The sequence below is a fragment of the Pholis gunnellus genome (genome assembly GCF_910591455.1).
Source record: "Pholis gunnellus genome assembly, chromosome: 7".
Classification (NCBI taxonomy): domain Eukaryota; kingdom Metazoa; phylum Chordata; class Actinopteri; order Perciformes; family Pholidae; genus Pholis; species Pholis gunnellus.
Genome location: NC_136533.1, coordinates 3,016,934 through 3,031,262, shown reverse-complemented (window position 1 = coordinate 3,031,262; position 14,329 = coordinate 3,016,934). Strand labels below are relative to the sequence as shown.

General features: G+C 46.1%; 1 protein-coding gene and 1 long non-coding RNA gene across 2 annotated transcripts; one reads left to right on the top strand and one right to left on the bottom strand.

The window, feature by feature from the left end:
• Positions 1–2,126, top strand: LOC306698427. Its single transcript, XR_013767143.1, has 2 exons — positions 1–130; positions 1,724–2,126. It is a non-coding gene; the product is annotated as an uncharacterized lncRNA (long non-coding RNA).
• Positions 2,127–3,121: 995 nt separating this feature from the next.
• wnt2 (wingless-type MMTV integration site family member 2) lies at positions 3,122–14,047 on the bottom strand (the record flags this gene model as incomplete). The annotated part of the gene is made up of 5 exons (XM_079162724.1): positions 3,122–3,327; positions 8,760–9,024; positions 9,223–9,500; positions 12,946–13,166; positions 13,965–14,047. 5 exons carry the CDS (start codon positions 14,045–14,047, stop codon positions 3,122–3,124), a joined length of 1,053 nt encoding a protein of 350 aa, XP_079018850.1.
• Positions 14,048–14,329: the final 282 nt, after the last annotated feature.

The following is a 14,329-nucleotide window of genomic DNA, read 5'->3' as shown; positions in this document are numbered from 1 at the left end:
GGTGTCGGTCTACCCGAAGAAGGAGCTGCCCTTCTTCATCCTCTTCACAGCCGGCCTCTGCTCCTTCACCGCCATGCTGGCTCTGCTCACACACCAGTTCCCCGAGCTCATGGGAGTGTTTGCTAAAGCTGTGAGTCACACACACACACCTACACACACAAAGACACACAAAGACACACACACACACACACTTGTTCTCCCTTGTTTGGAAAGTTTTAAAAGACGAAATACAGATTTTCATTTTGTCATGACGTTATTAAATTCAGCATTTTTAACAACCTTAAAGTGACAGTGAGGAACTTTTATCTGGTCCTGAACCAGTCTCAGTTTAGTCCTGATCCTCTATATGAACCAGTCTCAGTGTAGTCCTGATCCTCTATATGAACCAGTCTCAGTGTAGTCCTGATCCTCTATCAGACCTCCATCAGTGACGAGACCATCAGAGAGAAGATGGTCTGTTTCTATAGAGTTATTCTTGATGCTCGTCATCGGAGCCACCGGGTCGGGTTCTGGTGAAACCAGATGAACTCATGAAGGTTCACCAGAACCTCCTTCAGCTCAGACTCCAGCAGAGACCAGTCCACCGTGGACAGACCCAGATCCTCCAGCAGAGACCGGTCCACCGTGGACAGACCCACACCCGGAGCTCCAGAGGGAGGAGGAGAGCTCAGCTCCTGGCAGCAGCTCCTCCTCCTCCTCCTCCTCCTCCAGGAGCAGAGCTTCTCCTCTCTGGGAGCCAACACGTATTGCTGGAACCAGAACCAGGACTGAGAGGGGCAGACTGTCGGACCCTGCTGCAGTACAATGAGAGGTTCTCTAAAGGGACTCTGGTGGACTCTTGTTTCAGTCCAGAAGCTGCTAGATTGTTACTTTCTGCAGCAACTGAGGTTGAAACTCCTCCTCCTCCTCCTCCTCCTCCTCCTCCTCCTCCTCCTCCTCCTCCTCCTCCTCCTCCCTGCAGCGCTGTGCTGCTCACCTGGAATGTGAGTGAGCTCATCTCTCCCCCACTGATGTGACACTATCAGCAGATACATCTACAGAACACACACACACACACACATACACACACACACACACACACACACACACACACACACACACACACACACACAGGCCTGCTGCTCCCTAACTAAATTAGATCTTTCTACCGTATCACACCGTCTTCATCAGCACCGGGAGTTTGATCCGTTAACACTTTGCTTTCAGGATTTTATCCGCAGCTCTTTTAGGATTCATCAAAGTGTTTTTTACCATTTACGATCCTCTTTCCCCCGGAGCTTTCAACTGTATCACATGGTCTTCTTCTCAGCGGATGAAGACCATGTGTTCTGTTTTAAAGTTCCTTTAAAGCTCTAAAGTGGACCATGAGTTGGGGTTATGAATGAGCTTTGGTGCTTTCAAACATCCTCTGGTTCCAGATTCTCAAATGTGAGGCTTTGCAGCTTTTCTGTTTTTATATTTTTGTACATTTTATATCTTTAGTTTTTGGACTTTTTCATTTATCATCATTACAATTAAAGGTAAACTTTCCTGATTTTCAACCAGCTTTGTGTCAAACATTGTTCTTCTTCTCCCCACGTTGTAAAAGTCACGTTTTAATGATACGAAGCTGGTGGGAAATGAGCAAAGTTTCCCTTTAATTAAAGATGAAGTGAGATTTAAATAGTTATAATTCTGTTCCACGTCCTCCTGCGTTCATAAAGGTTCTTTGTCTCCCTCGTAGTTCCTCAGCACGCTGTTCGCTCCTCTCAACTTCATCATGGAGAAGGTGGAGAGCATCCTGCCGTCCAGCCTCTGGCACCAACTCACCCGCATCTGACCCAGACCCAACCGGACCCGAATCAGACCCAGACCCAGGACCAGGACCAGGACCTCCTTCCGGACAGAAACAGCCGAACTGAAACCCAGAACGCTGCGTTGGACCGGACTGACGCACCTTTGTGCCGAGATCAGCGAGTTCAAAACCAAACCGAGGGACAGACGCCGAGAGACGGGAGACAGAAAAAAGGCAAAACACTGGAATCCAGATGTGGTTTTGACTTTATTTGATATGTTTGCATTTTTGGGGGTTTTCAATCATTTAAAGCTGTTCTTTTGTTGTACAAAAAAAAAAAAAAAAGAGGTGATCAATTGCCATCATTAAAAAAGTGAAAAGACAAAAAAAATACAATAAAGGACTTTTTGTGTATCGCTGCAAGCCGACTTCTTCCCGACGTTTCTTTGGTTCGCGCCGCTTCAACGGCTGTTTGACGGCCTCGACCCGGAGAGAAGCCCGAGTACAGACGACAGCATCTCAACACACCCGGTAGGTTTTAAATGTTCATCACCGGTGTTTGTGTCAGTCCACAGGTAGAAGAGCTTGATCTGCGTCCACCGGGTGTTTGAGACGGGAAATATGTTTCACATTTTTAACCCCGTTTAAGACTAAACAAGTGAACTCTTCATCACTTTCTAAAACAAGCTTCTTACTATGAAACACTATCGAAACAGAACAAAGTCTGAGATCATTTTATTCTCATCAAAGGTTTTCAATCTGATCTTAAACTGCACGACCAGAGAACGATCATGAAGGGAACAGAAATCAATGGCTGAGAAGAAACAGACCAAAAACTTTTAAAAATGATCGTTGCAGCACGTGAACATGATTTATAGGTAAAGAGTGAAAACATGAGAACACAAAAGTCCTTTTTTTTAAAGCAGTCTCAACAGCCAGTGAAACGAGTCCTGTGATTGGCTCTCAGGAGGAAGTGAAGCCGGTAAAACGTTCCTATTGGTTACAGATAATGTTTCAGTCTCTAAACATCTGATTTTAATTTACACAACCTCATATTTACATAAAACAAAGACCGGGTTATAACAGATGCTGGTGAGTAAATAAATACAGTGAAGTAAGAACGCCTGGTTTAGATTTGAGCTCTGAATAAAGAGGAACAGCGTTGCTTAAACTCAGTCTCAGGTTCACCTTTTAGCTTCTTCATCTGTTTAACCGGTTTTATTATCTTTAAACCTTCCTGTCTGCTTCTCTCTGAAGTACCGACATTAGTTTATAACCCAAAGAGCGCCACAGACACACACACACACACACACACACACATGAACTGCAGCGCTCCGGGGTGTCGGGTCACGTCTGGTCTTTACAGGTGTGCACGTCCACCTGCTGGTGACAGTCGCTGCAGCGCACCGAGCAGCACCACTGGAACTTGCACTCGCACTTTGTGGTCCGGCTGATCCTCGACGTGTCGTAGCCTCGACCGCAGCACATCACCTCACAGCCGTCCACGGACACCGAGGACCGGTCACACACACGACCGCCTGTACCCACAGAGCCTGTGGGGGAGGGAGAGAGAGACGGGGGAAGAGGGAGAGAGGAAGGGAGAGAGAGACGGGGGAAGAGGGAGAGAGGAAGGGAGAGAGAGATGGAGGGAGAGAGAGACGGGGGAAGAGGGAGAGAGGAAGGGAGAGAGAGATGGAGGGAGAGAGAGACGGGGGAAGAGGGAGAGAGAGAGACGGGGGAAGAGGGAGAGAGACGGGGGAGAGGCAGAGATGGAGGGAGAGAGAGATGTAGGGGGAGAGAGACGGGGGAGAGAGAGACGGGGGAGAGAGAGAGACGGGGGAAGAGGGAGAGAGAGAGACGGGGGAGCGAGACAGAGGAAGGGAGAGAGAGATGGAGGGGGAGATGGAGGGGGAGCGAGAGAGAGACTATAGTTTACTTTATAAACTACAAACTAATCTTTGGTTCATTGTTCTGCGTTTTTGAATTTTAAAACGGGTGAAAATCAACAAAACACAAAGTTCTATTTCTAGATGTTAAATAAAAAACAACTTTTAAACAATCGGCTGCTCATTAGCTCGTTCTCTCCCGTTTAACTCGTCGCTCTAAACGTGGCCAATCAGAACAGTCGCATCTGTGATCAACAGCCAATGGGAGCGCAGCATTAACTGAGAAAGATGATGAACGCCGGACGAAGGAGAGATGAGAGATTGATGAAAGGAGCCGTCAGCCTGAACTCACCCTGTTCATCAGCTGTTCATTTTACAGGAGAGACACACACACACACACACACACACACACACACACACACACACACACACACACACACACACATGTTTTCTATCTCCACCAACACACTTCTACTGTAACTGAGGGAGCAGCTACACCTTTAAGTTAAAGCGTGTAGGTCCAGCAACCATCACACTGTTACTGTGTGTGTGTGTGTGTGTGTGTGTGTGTGTGTGTGTGTGTGTGTGTGTGTGTGTGTGTGTGTGTGTGTGTGTGTGTGTGTGTGTGTGTGTGTGTGTGTGTGTGTGTGTTCAGACTTCTCCTGTATAAATAAAAGTTAAGGGGAAAAAAAAATGATGCGCCGGCTTCAAGTACCATCTCGAACACAGTTCTGGAATTCGCTCAGTGTTTACATTCCCCCCCCCCCTCGCCAGGTAATATGTCTGGGCATGAAACCTGAAGCCCCGCCCCTTTGGCGGCGTGCCCGCCATCCTTTCGCCCGCCCGTCATCTGCCGGTATGCTGCCCTGCGAGGGGGTGACATCACGGAGTCTCTCCCCGCGTCTGCTTATTGAATTAAGATGAAGGGGCGCCGAGAGATGAGTTTAGCACCTGAGCCTCGCCGGGGCCGAGGGAAATTGATTTCACACTTTGGAAGAGGCTCAGAGGGGCCCGTCTGTGTGTGTGTGTGTGTGTGTGTGTGTGTGTGTGTGTGTGTGTGTGTGTGTGTGTGTGTGTGTGTGTCTCTCACTATCTGTGTGTGTGTGTGTGTGTGTGTGTGTGTGTGTCTCTATCTCTGTGTGTGTGTGTGTGTGTGTGTGTGTGTCTCTCTCTATGTGTGTGTGTGTGTCTCTCTCTCTATCTATCTGTGTGTGTGTGTGTGTATGTGTCTGTCTCTGTGTGTGTGTGTGTGTGTCTCTCTCTCTCTATCTGTGTGTGTGTGTGTGTGTATGTGTCTGTCTCTGTGTGTGTGTGTGTGTGTGTGTGTCTCTCTCTCTCTATCTGTGTGTGTGTGTGTGTGTGTCTCTCTCTCTATCTGTGTGTGTGTGTGTGTGTGTCTCTCTCTCTCTATCTGTGTGTGTGTGTGTGTGTGTCTCTCTCTATCTGTGTGTGTGTGTGTGTGTGTGTGTGTGTCTCTCTCTCTATCTGTGTGTGCGTGTGTGTGTGTGTGTGTGTGTGTGTCTCTCTCTCTCTCTCTATGTGTGAGTGTGTCTCACTATCTGTGTGTGTGTGTGAGAGATTGGATTCAGTCTGTGTTATTCAGAATGATTGAGGGTGAGTTTGCATGTCTTTGAGCATTTTTTAGTGTGTTTGTGTGATGGGAGAAAGAACAAGAGTGTGTGTGTGTGTGTGTGTGTGTGTGTGTGAGAGAGAGAGGATGATTCACCGTACAGTTCGTGTGACTGAGAGTGAGTTTACATGCCTCTGTGTCTCTGTGTGTCCCAGAGGACTCGGTCTTTAGAGAGGGAGTTAAGTTCTCATGAGAGGCCCGGGGGGGGGGGGGGGGGGTGTGTGTGTGTGTGTGTGTGTGTGTGTGTGTGTGTGTGTGTGTGTGTGTGTGTGTGTGTGTGTGTGTGTGTGTGTGTGTGTGTGTGTGTGTGTGTGTGTTACCTCACCCTGCTTACATGTACACAGCACAGAAAGCCTTCATGTCTGCTGTGAAGCCTCTTCTCGTTCCCTGAAGGGGGCCCGAGGACCTCCAGAGGTCCATCAAGAGGTGAGTAACTCTTTAGCTTTATTTGAATATGTCTCAATACACAGAAGTATCAATATTATATAAACTATTAATATTACAAATTAATTTAGGTTACAACTGCCTTACTCGCTGGGTAACAAGTATCACTATTAAACAAATTCCACAAATGAAATCACTCTTCACCAAATACACCTTCGCTTAGATCACATGACTTTAGTCTGGAACTGAAACATAAATAAAATATATTTAAATAAAACACCAAAGATCAAACTAACGCTTTCATCTTCCAGACATGAAGATAAATTCAAACCATTCTTCCGAACTCATCCGAGCGTTAAACAGCAGGTTAAAGTTAAGACTTATTTTAGGGTCATAAAACCGTGACGGTGTCTGATAACGTCCACTGTCCACTGTTCACACATGAATACATGACACCCTGACAGACGAAGCCCAGGGTTCACTACAACAGCCAACGTTTCCTTTGACTCACAAGTGTCCTTGAGCAAGAGTTGTACCCTACACGAGTGTCCTTGAGCAAGAGTTGTACCCTACACGAGTGTCCTTGAGCAAGAGTTGTACCCTACACGAGTGTCCTTGAGCAAGAGTTGTACCCTACACGAGTGTCCTTAAGCAAGAGTTGTACCCTACACGAGTGTCCTTGAGCAAGAGTTGTACCCTACATGAGTGTCCTTGAGCAAGAGTTGTACCCTACACGAGTGTCCTTGATCAAGAGTTGTACCCTACACGAGTGTCCTTGAGCAAGAGTTGTACCCTACACGAGTGTCCTAGACCAAGAGTTGTACCCTACACGAGTGTCCTTGAGCAAGAGTTGTACCCTACACGAGTGTCCTTGAGCAAGAGTTGTACCCTACACGAGTGTCCTTGATCAAGAGTTGTACCCTACACGAGTGTCCTTGAGCAAGAGTTGTACCCTACACGAGTGTCCTTGATCAAGAGTTGTACCCTACACGAGTGTCCTTGAGCAAGAGTTGTACCCTACACGAGTGTCCTAGACCAAGAGTTGTACCCTACACGAGTGTCCTTGAGCAAGAGTTGTACCCTACACGAGTGTCCTTGAGCAAGAGTTGTACCCTACACGAGTGTCCTTGAGCAAGAGTTGTACCCTACACGAGTGTCCTTGAGCAAGAGTTGTACCCTACACGAGTGTCCTTAATCAAGAGTTGTACCCTACACGAGTGTCCTTGAGCAAGAGTTGTACCCTACACGAGTGTCCTTGAGCAAGAGTTGTACCCTACACGAGTGTCCTTGAGCAAGAGTTGTACCCTACACGAGTGTCCTTGATCAAGAGTTGTACCCTACACGAGTGTCCTTGAGCAAGAGTTGTACCCTACACGAGTGTCCTAGACCAAGAGTTGTACCCTACACGAGTGTCCTTGAGCAAGAGTTGTACCCTACACGAGTGTCCTAGACCAAGAGTTGTACCCTACACGAGTGTCCTTGAGCAAGAGTTGTACCCTACACGAGTGTCCTTGAGCAAGAGTTGTACCCTACACGAGTGTCCTTGAGCAAGAGTTGTACCCTACACGAGTGTCCTTAATCAAGAGTTGTACCCTACACGAGTGTCCTTGAGCAAGAGTTGTACCCTACACGAGTGTCCTTGAGCAAGAGTTGTACCCTACACGAGTGTCCTTGAGCAAGAGTTGTACCCTACACGAGTGTCCTTGATCAAGAGTTGTACCCTACACGAGTGTCCTTGAGCAAGAGTTGTACCCTACACGAGTGTCCTAGACCAAGAGTTGTACCCTACACGAGTGTCCTTGAGCAAGAGTTGTACCCTACACGAGTGTCCTTGAGCAAGAGTTGTACCCTACACGAGTGTCCTTGAGCAAGAGTTGTACCCTACACGAGTGTCCTTGAGCAAGAGTTGTACCCTACACGAGTGTCCTTAATCAAGAGTTGTACCCTACATGAGTGTCCTTGAGCAAGAGTTGTACCCTACACGAGTGTCCTTGAGCAAGAGTTGTACCCTACACGAGTGTCCTTGAGCAAGAGTTGTACCCTACACGAGTGTCCTTGAGCAAGAGTTGTACCCTACACAAGTGTCCTTGAGACTGTTTACTTTAATATTTTATATGTTATATATACATTTAATTTAAAGTGTCCAGAATTTGGAGAAGCGTCTCACTTTGACACAAAACACACTGTACTACTAACTATTGTATCGTGTCGCGCTACCCCCCCCCCCCCGAAATATGCCTCTCTTTGCTGGCCAATTGTGCCCTCAGGTGTATATATGTGTGTGTGTGTGTGTGTGTGTGTGTGTGTGTGTGTGTGTGTGTGTGTGTGTGTGTGTGTGTGTGTGTGTGTATCTAGTGATTTATAGTGATCTGTGGCGCTCTAAGGTTTCAGTCCACAGAAGTGTGTAATGGGTCTTAAACTGGCCGACACCCGATCGCCACGGATCATCTGCTGCCTGTCAGGCTCTGTTCTCACACACACACACACACACACACACACACACACACTCTTCTTTTCCTTCTCACAAACACAGATTTCACGACACGTCTTTGCGGCGATGTTCAACATTGTTTTTTCTGGCCGTACAAATAAAAACCTAATTTATTCAGTCAATAGAGGAAAAGAATAAACTACAGAATCATACACATACATTCACAGTCTGATGTGAACTTAAAGTGCAGCAGTAACACCGTCAATGCAAGAAGAACTCACTGCTCATCGTTTAGACAAATCTGCTGATAACAATCCACGTTCCAAGCACTGTTCAACTTACTGCAGACTCCCTCTGACGAGCAGCAGCAACAACCAGATTCCCTCGTGAAACAGAAGCATAAAGTATTTTTAAAGTGTGTAAAATATCCGCTCCACCCTCAACCGTGACTTTCAGGCTCTCTGTGAAAACGATCGGGCACTAAACAAACACTGGAAGACGATCATCTTTAGTTGAAGTGTTGCGTTCGGTTTAGACTTCAATGACTTCCCAGATGTTGCCTGATGTGCTCACTGGAGAGTTGAAACTTTAATCTGAATCATTCGTGGACTCGTCCGCTCCCCCGTGGTTCTGTAAAGGTCGGCGGGCGTTTACCTGACTCGTGGTCCCGTACGCAGTAGTCCGGCGAGTCCTCAGAGTACACCAGGTCGTTCTTGCTGGGCTGTTTGAAGTGCGCGTGCGCCGCGGCGAACCCGGTGCCGTACTGGTTGACGGCCACCTGCACGGCGCCGTTGTACCTCTTGCGCAGGTGGTCGCCGGTGCGTCTGAAGTCGGCCATGGCGAGCCAGCAGGTCCGCACGCTGCACGACCCGCTGACGCCGTGACATTTACACTCCAGAGTCATGAAGCGCTTCACCGCCTGGAGGGGAGAGAGAACAGCAAGTTACGACGTTAAGACGTTAAGAGAAGATGGTTCGGTGATGAACGGCAACAGGAACTCAACTTTCTCCTCATTCTAAACATTAAAAAGCTAATAAAGTAGCTCAGTTTCTGATCAAAGATTGGTTTCTAACTGGTTTCTTGCTGCAGGTGTTTTAGATGACGAGCGCCTCCTCACCTTCCTGCCGGCTCGGTTGTTGTGCAGGTTCATGAGCGCCCGGGCGTCCCTCTCCTTCCTCTCCTTGGCGTCCACGAAGCCCTGGCTGAAGCGCATGGCGTGCTCCACGTGGTCGCTGCAGCCGCCCCAGTCAAACGAGCCCTTGGCGTCCCGGGACGAGCCCTTCTTCTTGGGGTCGCAGGAGCAGGAGTCCAGCTCGCCCTGGCTGCAGGCGCGCGCCAACGTGTAAACCACGCCGGCCGAGGAGATGGCGTACATGAAGGCCACCTCGCGGCTGCCTGAAGGAAGAAAAGGCAAGTCTGGATTTCATGCACAGAAGAATGTTATTTATTTGAAACACATTTTGCATTAATGATATAAGAACAAAGAATTTGTGTATTTAGGAAGTCAAGTTTCAAGCAAATTAAATCACGTTCAAGTCAGAGCTCAAGTAAACTCAAAAACAGACTGTTTGAACTTAAAGGACAATTTGTCTTTTCTGTGAATGTTTATTTATTTGCTGAGTTAGCTGGAGAGCTTTTCATCCGTAGTCTCTGGGCAGGTTATTGCAATTTAGTGGCCTCGTATCAGAACATGTCAAACGTGTGGAGATTGTAACGATGATCAGATAGTTTACCAATTAAAGACGAGTTTAGTTTAGTTTAGTTTGGCAAAGTTCTCGTAAAGCTGCTGTTGTCAAAACTAATCTACCGTTTGAGAACTTTGGCATCAGAGCAGAAACTCAAGGTATCGTATCAGCACAAGTGTTACATAACTACAACACACACACACACACACACACACACACACACACACACACACACGCAGTGATCTCACTGTCTCAGTGAGCTTAGTTGAGCGCGGCTAACGAGGTTAACGAGGAGAACGCTGAGAGAACACGACACCAGAGAGGAGAACGTTAAAAACCCTCCTGTGTAATTGTTTGACATTAGCCGGCTGACGTTGACATTAAGGAGCTTCTGACGGGGGCCTCGGTGCGCCGCCGTAATGCTGTGTGACACGGCCGGGGCCCGGCTGGGAGGTCCGAATACCACACGGCTGATTAGAGCCCCCCCCCCCCCCCCCACACACACACACACACACATGAAACGGACTAAGTCGAAGGATCCGCCTCGCAGGTTAAATCTCAGGGCATGGGAGAGGAGCATCAGGCCTGATGGCAATAAAAAAAATGAAAGATTATGTTTTAGTGGCAAATATCTGTCACAGGCTGCTTCTTCATTTAGATCCTTGATGCTGCCGAGTCATTACTGTCGTTGTCACACTCTTCATGTGACGTCTATTCTCAACTACACACACTCCCCCAAAATATACACGTTGAGCGTCGTCTGTTGCTTTCTAAAAAAGCTCAACGAGTCTCTTCTTCTGGATGAGCAGAGAAGACAAACAAAGAGCTGGGATTAGTTTTATTTGGAATAAAACAAACAATACAACACGACTATTTATCATTTGAACGAGCTGAGTGGAGAGTGATTAGACGCCTGAGACCGTATCTGACGTGGATCTAACGTAAACATCATTTCATAAGTTATGAGACGGAAACAATAAATTGTATAAACCTGCAGCTAATTACTGTCATTGCTGAATAATCTGTGGATTCTTTTTTCAATTTTCATCTATAAAATCTAAGAAAATAGGTCAAAATGACAGTTTCCCAAAAGTCCTAAAGATCGTTTGTTTTGTACGACGAACAATCGAAAACCCAAAGACATGAAATCAAAGGAAGAAGAAAGCAGCTGAAACGGTTTGGTGTCTGTTACTTCGGATGGTATTCACACAGTGTTCTTGCTTGATAAATTACTTGCTTTGCTCCATAAGTCAATTATCAAAACTGTTGCTGAGTCTGGTAAATGTAATAAAGATTAAAGAAAAACACAAAGTACAAGTTCAGTGATCTTTAACTGTCCATTGTTGCAGAAGAGTGATTCTCAACTGGGGCTGCTCTTAAATCTGTGATATCTATAATCTATAACATCTGACAAGTAAATACAGATGTGTTCAGCATTGTTACTGTCTGCACCGTGCTATGAGATAAATACTTCCACTATAAAAAGTGTTGCACTTGAAACTTGGTGACACAGCAGGCAGCACGACCAAAGAAAAAGAAAGCAAAGTGTTCCAGATCCATTTTTCTTGCACTAACAAATCTTTTTAGCACTAAATCTGAGTACCAGACGTCATAATATTACTACAACAAAGTACAGAGTAGCATGCCCCCCCCCCCCCCGCTCCCCCACACACATGAGAACAGACTAACGGAGAAACCAGTCGGCTGCACCGACGTGATAAATGTACAGATGTAAAGTGAGACGAGGTGTGGAATGCGATCCAACAACCTTCTGTGGAGAAGAACACAGGATAAATCTGTGAACTATCGGTTTCACCAGAAATCCTCGCTGTCGCAGTAAATCAACACTTTAAAAAAAATCGACCGGTTGTTGAGGTTCGCCGGCGTTAAATTGAGACAACATGTTTGTTGCTGTTAACAGATCGGTGAGCAGTAACACAATCCAGCAGACATCCTGAGGTCATCATATCATCACTGCATCTTATTTACTTCACTGCTGAGCACTATGAACATCATATCTCTACAACGATACAGGAATATACTGATACGCTGATTTATTTATATACTTAAGAAGTCATATGTTACAAAGTGAAATAATTGTTGTTTTCCTACAACAAAGTCTTTAAATTAAAGGTTCAGATTTAAACAAATTTGACTTATTGTTCATTTAGAAATGACAGCTGTAAACCGCAACTTGAGAATTTTCCAACCAAAAGACTAAAAACAGACGATAAAGTATTATTTAATAACCTTATTTTAAGTCTTAGAGGGATTGGGGATGTGTCGGATGTGGCGTCGTCTTGCGGTGGCGTGAAGGAGAACCGGTGTTTGGTTTGTCCGTTCTGGGCTACTGTAGGAAAAGATGGCGGCCAATGCCGTGAGTTACAAACGACTCGTTCTAAGGTTCAGAAAAGCAGCGTATCCTCAGACAACGGTTTGTGTGAAAGTCCAGCAACACGTGTCAACTTCCTGCTCCTTAGATGGATCCAGTATTTGCAAAATAAACTTCCGTCTCCACAGGAAACAACTTGGCAACAAAACTACTGAAAAGATCTTTGATTGTGTTAAAATAACTTCTGAAGTTGTGTTTCTTTAAGTGTGGAAGTTAAGTGAGAAATAAATCAACGTTGACTTCCCGTCTCCTCGTGTGGGGGTTTTTCCATCTGGCTCATGATTATGATTTATTATTAGTAGTTTTCTCAGGTATAGCTACGAACAGTCTGCGATTCTTATTTTCAGCTGATTCAACACTAAAGACAACTACACTTGTTATCGTTACATTCATCCATGCCAATGGATCCCTCTAAATGCTACACGCTGTGCCTTTGATTTAATGGAACTTCCTTTTGATAATGATAATTCATGCAGACAAAGTATTAAAGACGGACATGAAGAAACTCAACTTTAATAGCTTACAGGAAAAAATAAACTCTGATTGATGCGATTCTCAATTTAAATCCCTCAAAACCTCCAAAACCTGTTTTAAACGTTCTCTTCCCCCCTGAGGCTCAGTGACTTGCTCAAGGACACTTCAGCAGGCAGGGTGGACATGGGGGGTTTATGCTCAGTCAGTCTCTCCCTGCTGTTCTAAATCTTAATTAAAACCTCATTTAGCATAAGATGCTTTTTAAACATCAGTCTCCTCCTCCACTCACTGCGCAGCAGCAGGCGTCCGAACAGGTTGTGGTCTCTGGCCGTGGTGTTGCAGTTCCAGCGGTGGTTGCGGAACTGGTGCTGGCACTCGGAGATCCAGTCCTTCATCCCGGCCCCGATGGCCTGCATCACCTTGGGGTGCTGGCGGCACAGCTGGCGCTGCTTGTTCACCAGACCGGGGATGTTGTCGCACATCACCTGGGAGCCCAGCGTGCCCATGTACCTGCAGACGGACAGAGAGAGTCGGACGTGTGAACATCTGGGGGGAAGACTTTTTAAAGCATTGATCAAAGGAAGGGGAAAGTGTGAAATAGGGGGGGAGGGAGTGAAAACATCTGGATGAAATGTTAGAACACAATCTGAGTTCTCTCAATTATATAAAAGACAGAACTTCAAGAAAAAGTTGAATAAAGAAGACACAGTCAGACATAGTAAAAAGATAAGGAAGTGGCAAAACAGAAAGGTGTCTTCTTGAGCAGCTTTGTGTTGAAATCACTCCTAACAAGTCCACACTCCCATGTACCTGCAGAACAAGGTGACGACAGACGTGCAGGGAATTTGAACACTTGCAGGCTGCAGGGATTTCCCCTCAGCGATTAGAGAAATACCAGAGCAGCCAGAGAGAGAGAGAGAGAGAAATTAAGGAAAGGTATCTGTGCAAACAGCCTCTCAGTATCACAGGCGGTGTGAAGTTTGGAAAAATGGAAACAGGACCTTTGCGAGAAAAACGAAAAGTCAGCAAATAAAGAGAAATGAAATGACTTTATCCTGTAAACGGATCTGTCCAAATATTCAGACTTAAACGTCAAGAAAACCAATTCCCTCAATCAAGACTTTAAGGCCTACACATTACAAATATAATAATCACAAAGAGGAGAGAAACAATCCAAATCCCAGTTTAAACGACGTTTAACCGCATTTTGCGCTAAAACGTGTTAGTAAGAAAGCCATGCATGCAGCGCGTGGGCTTTTGCAGGTTGCATTCAAGACGTAATCATAAAGAAAAACTCACGGTACTCACCACCAGGACGCATCGACCTCGGCCGTCATCCAGCAGACCGCTACAGATAGATAAAAACATATTCCACTCGGCAATAAGTTCATATTAACCAAACGTCGGTCCTTTTATGGATCAGGACGGAGCATTCCCACGAATGGAAGACAGAAATATCAAACATTAGGAGAAGTCACAACTTGTTGAATCTCCGAAGAAAAAAACAAAAGAAAAAAAATCAAGCTTGGATTAAAAAGTGTATCATCACACAGCCGGAGGACGGAGGTCTGCGCGTAAAAGCCATGACTCGGTTGCGCGCCGACGAGGGGGAAAAAGGAAAGTGAAGCTCTTAATAGTCTGGCAAATATGTTCAGTGGAGATGATGTGCTATC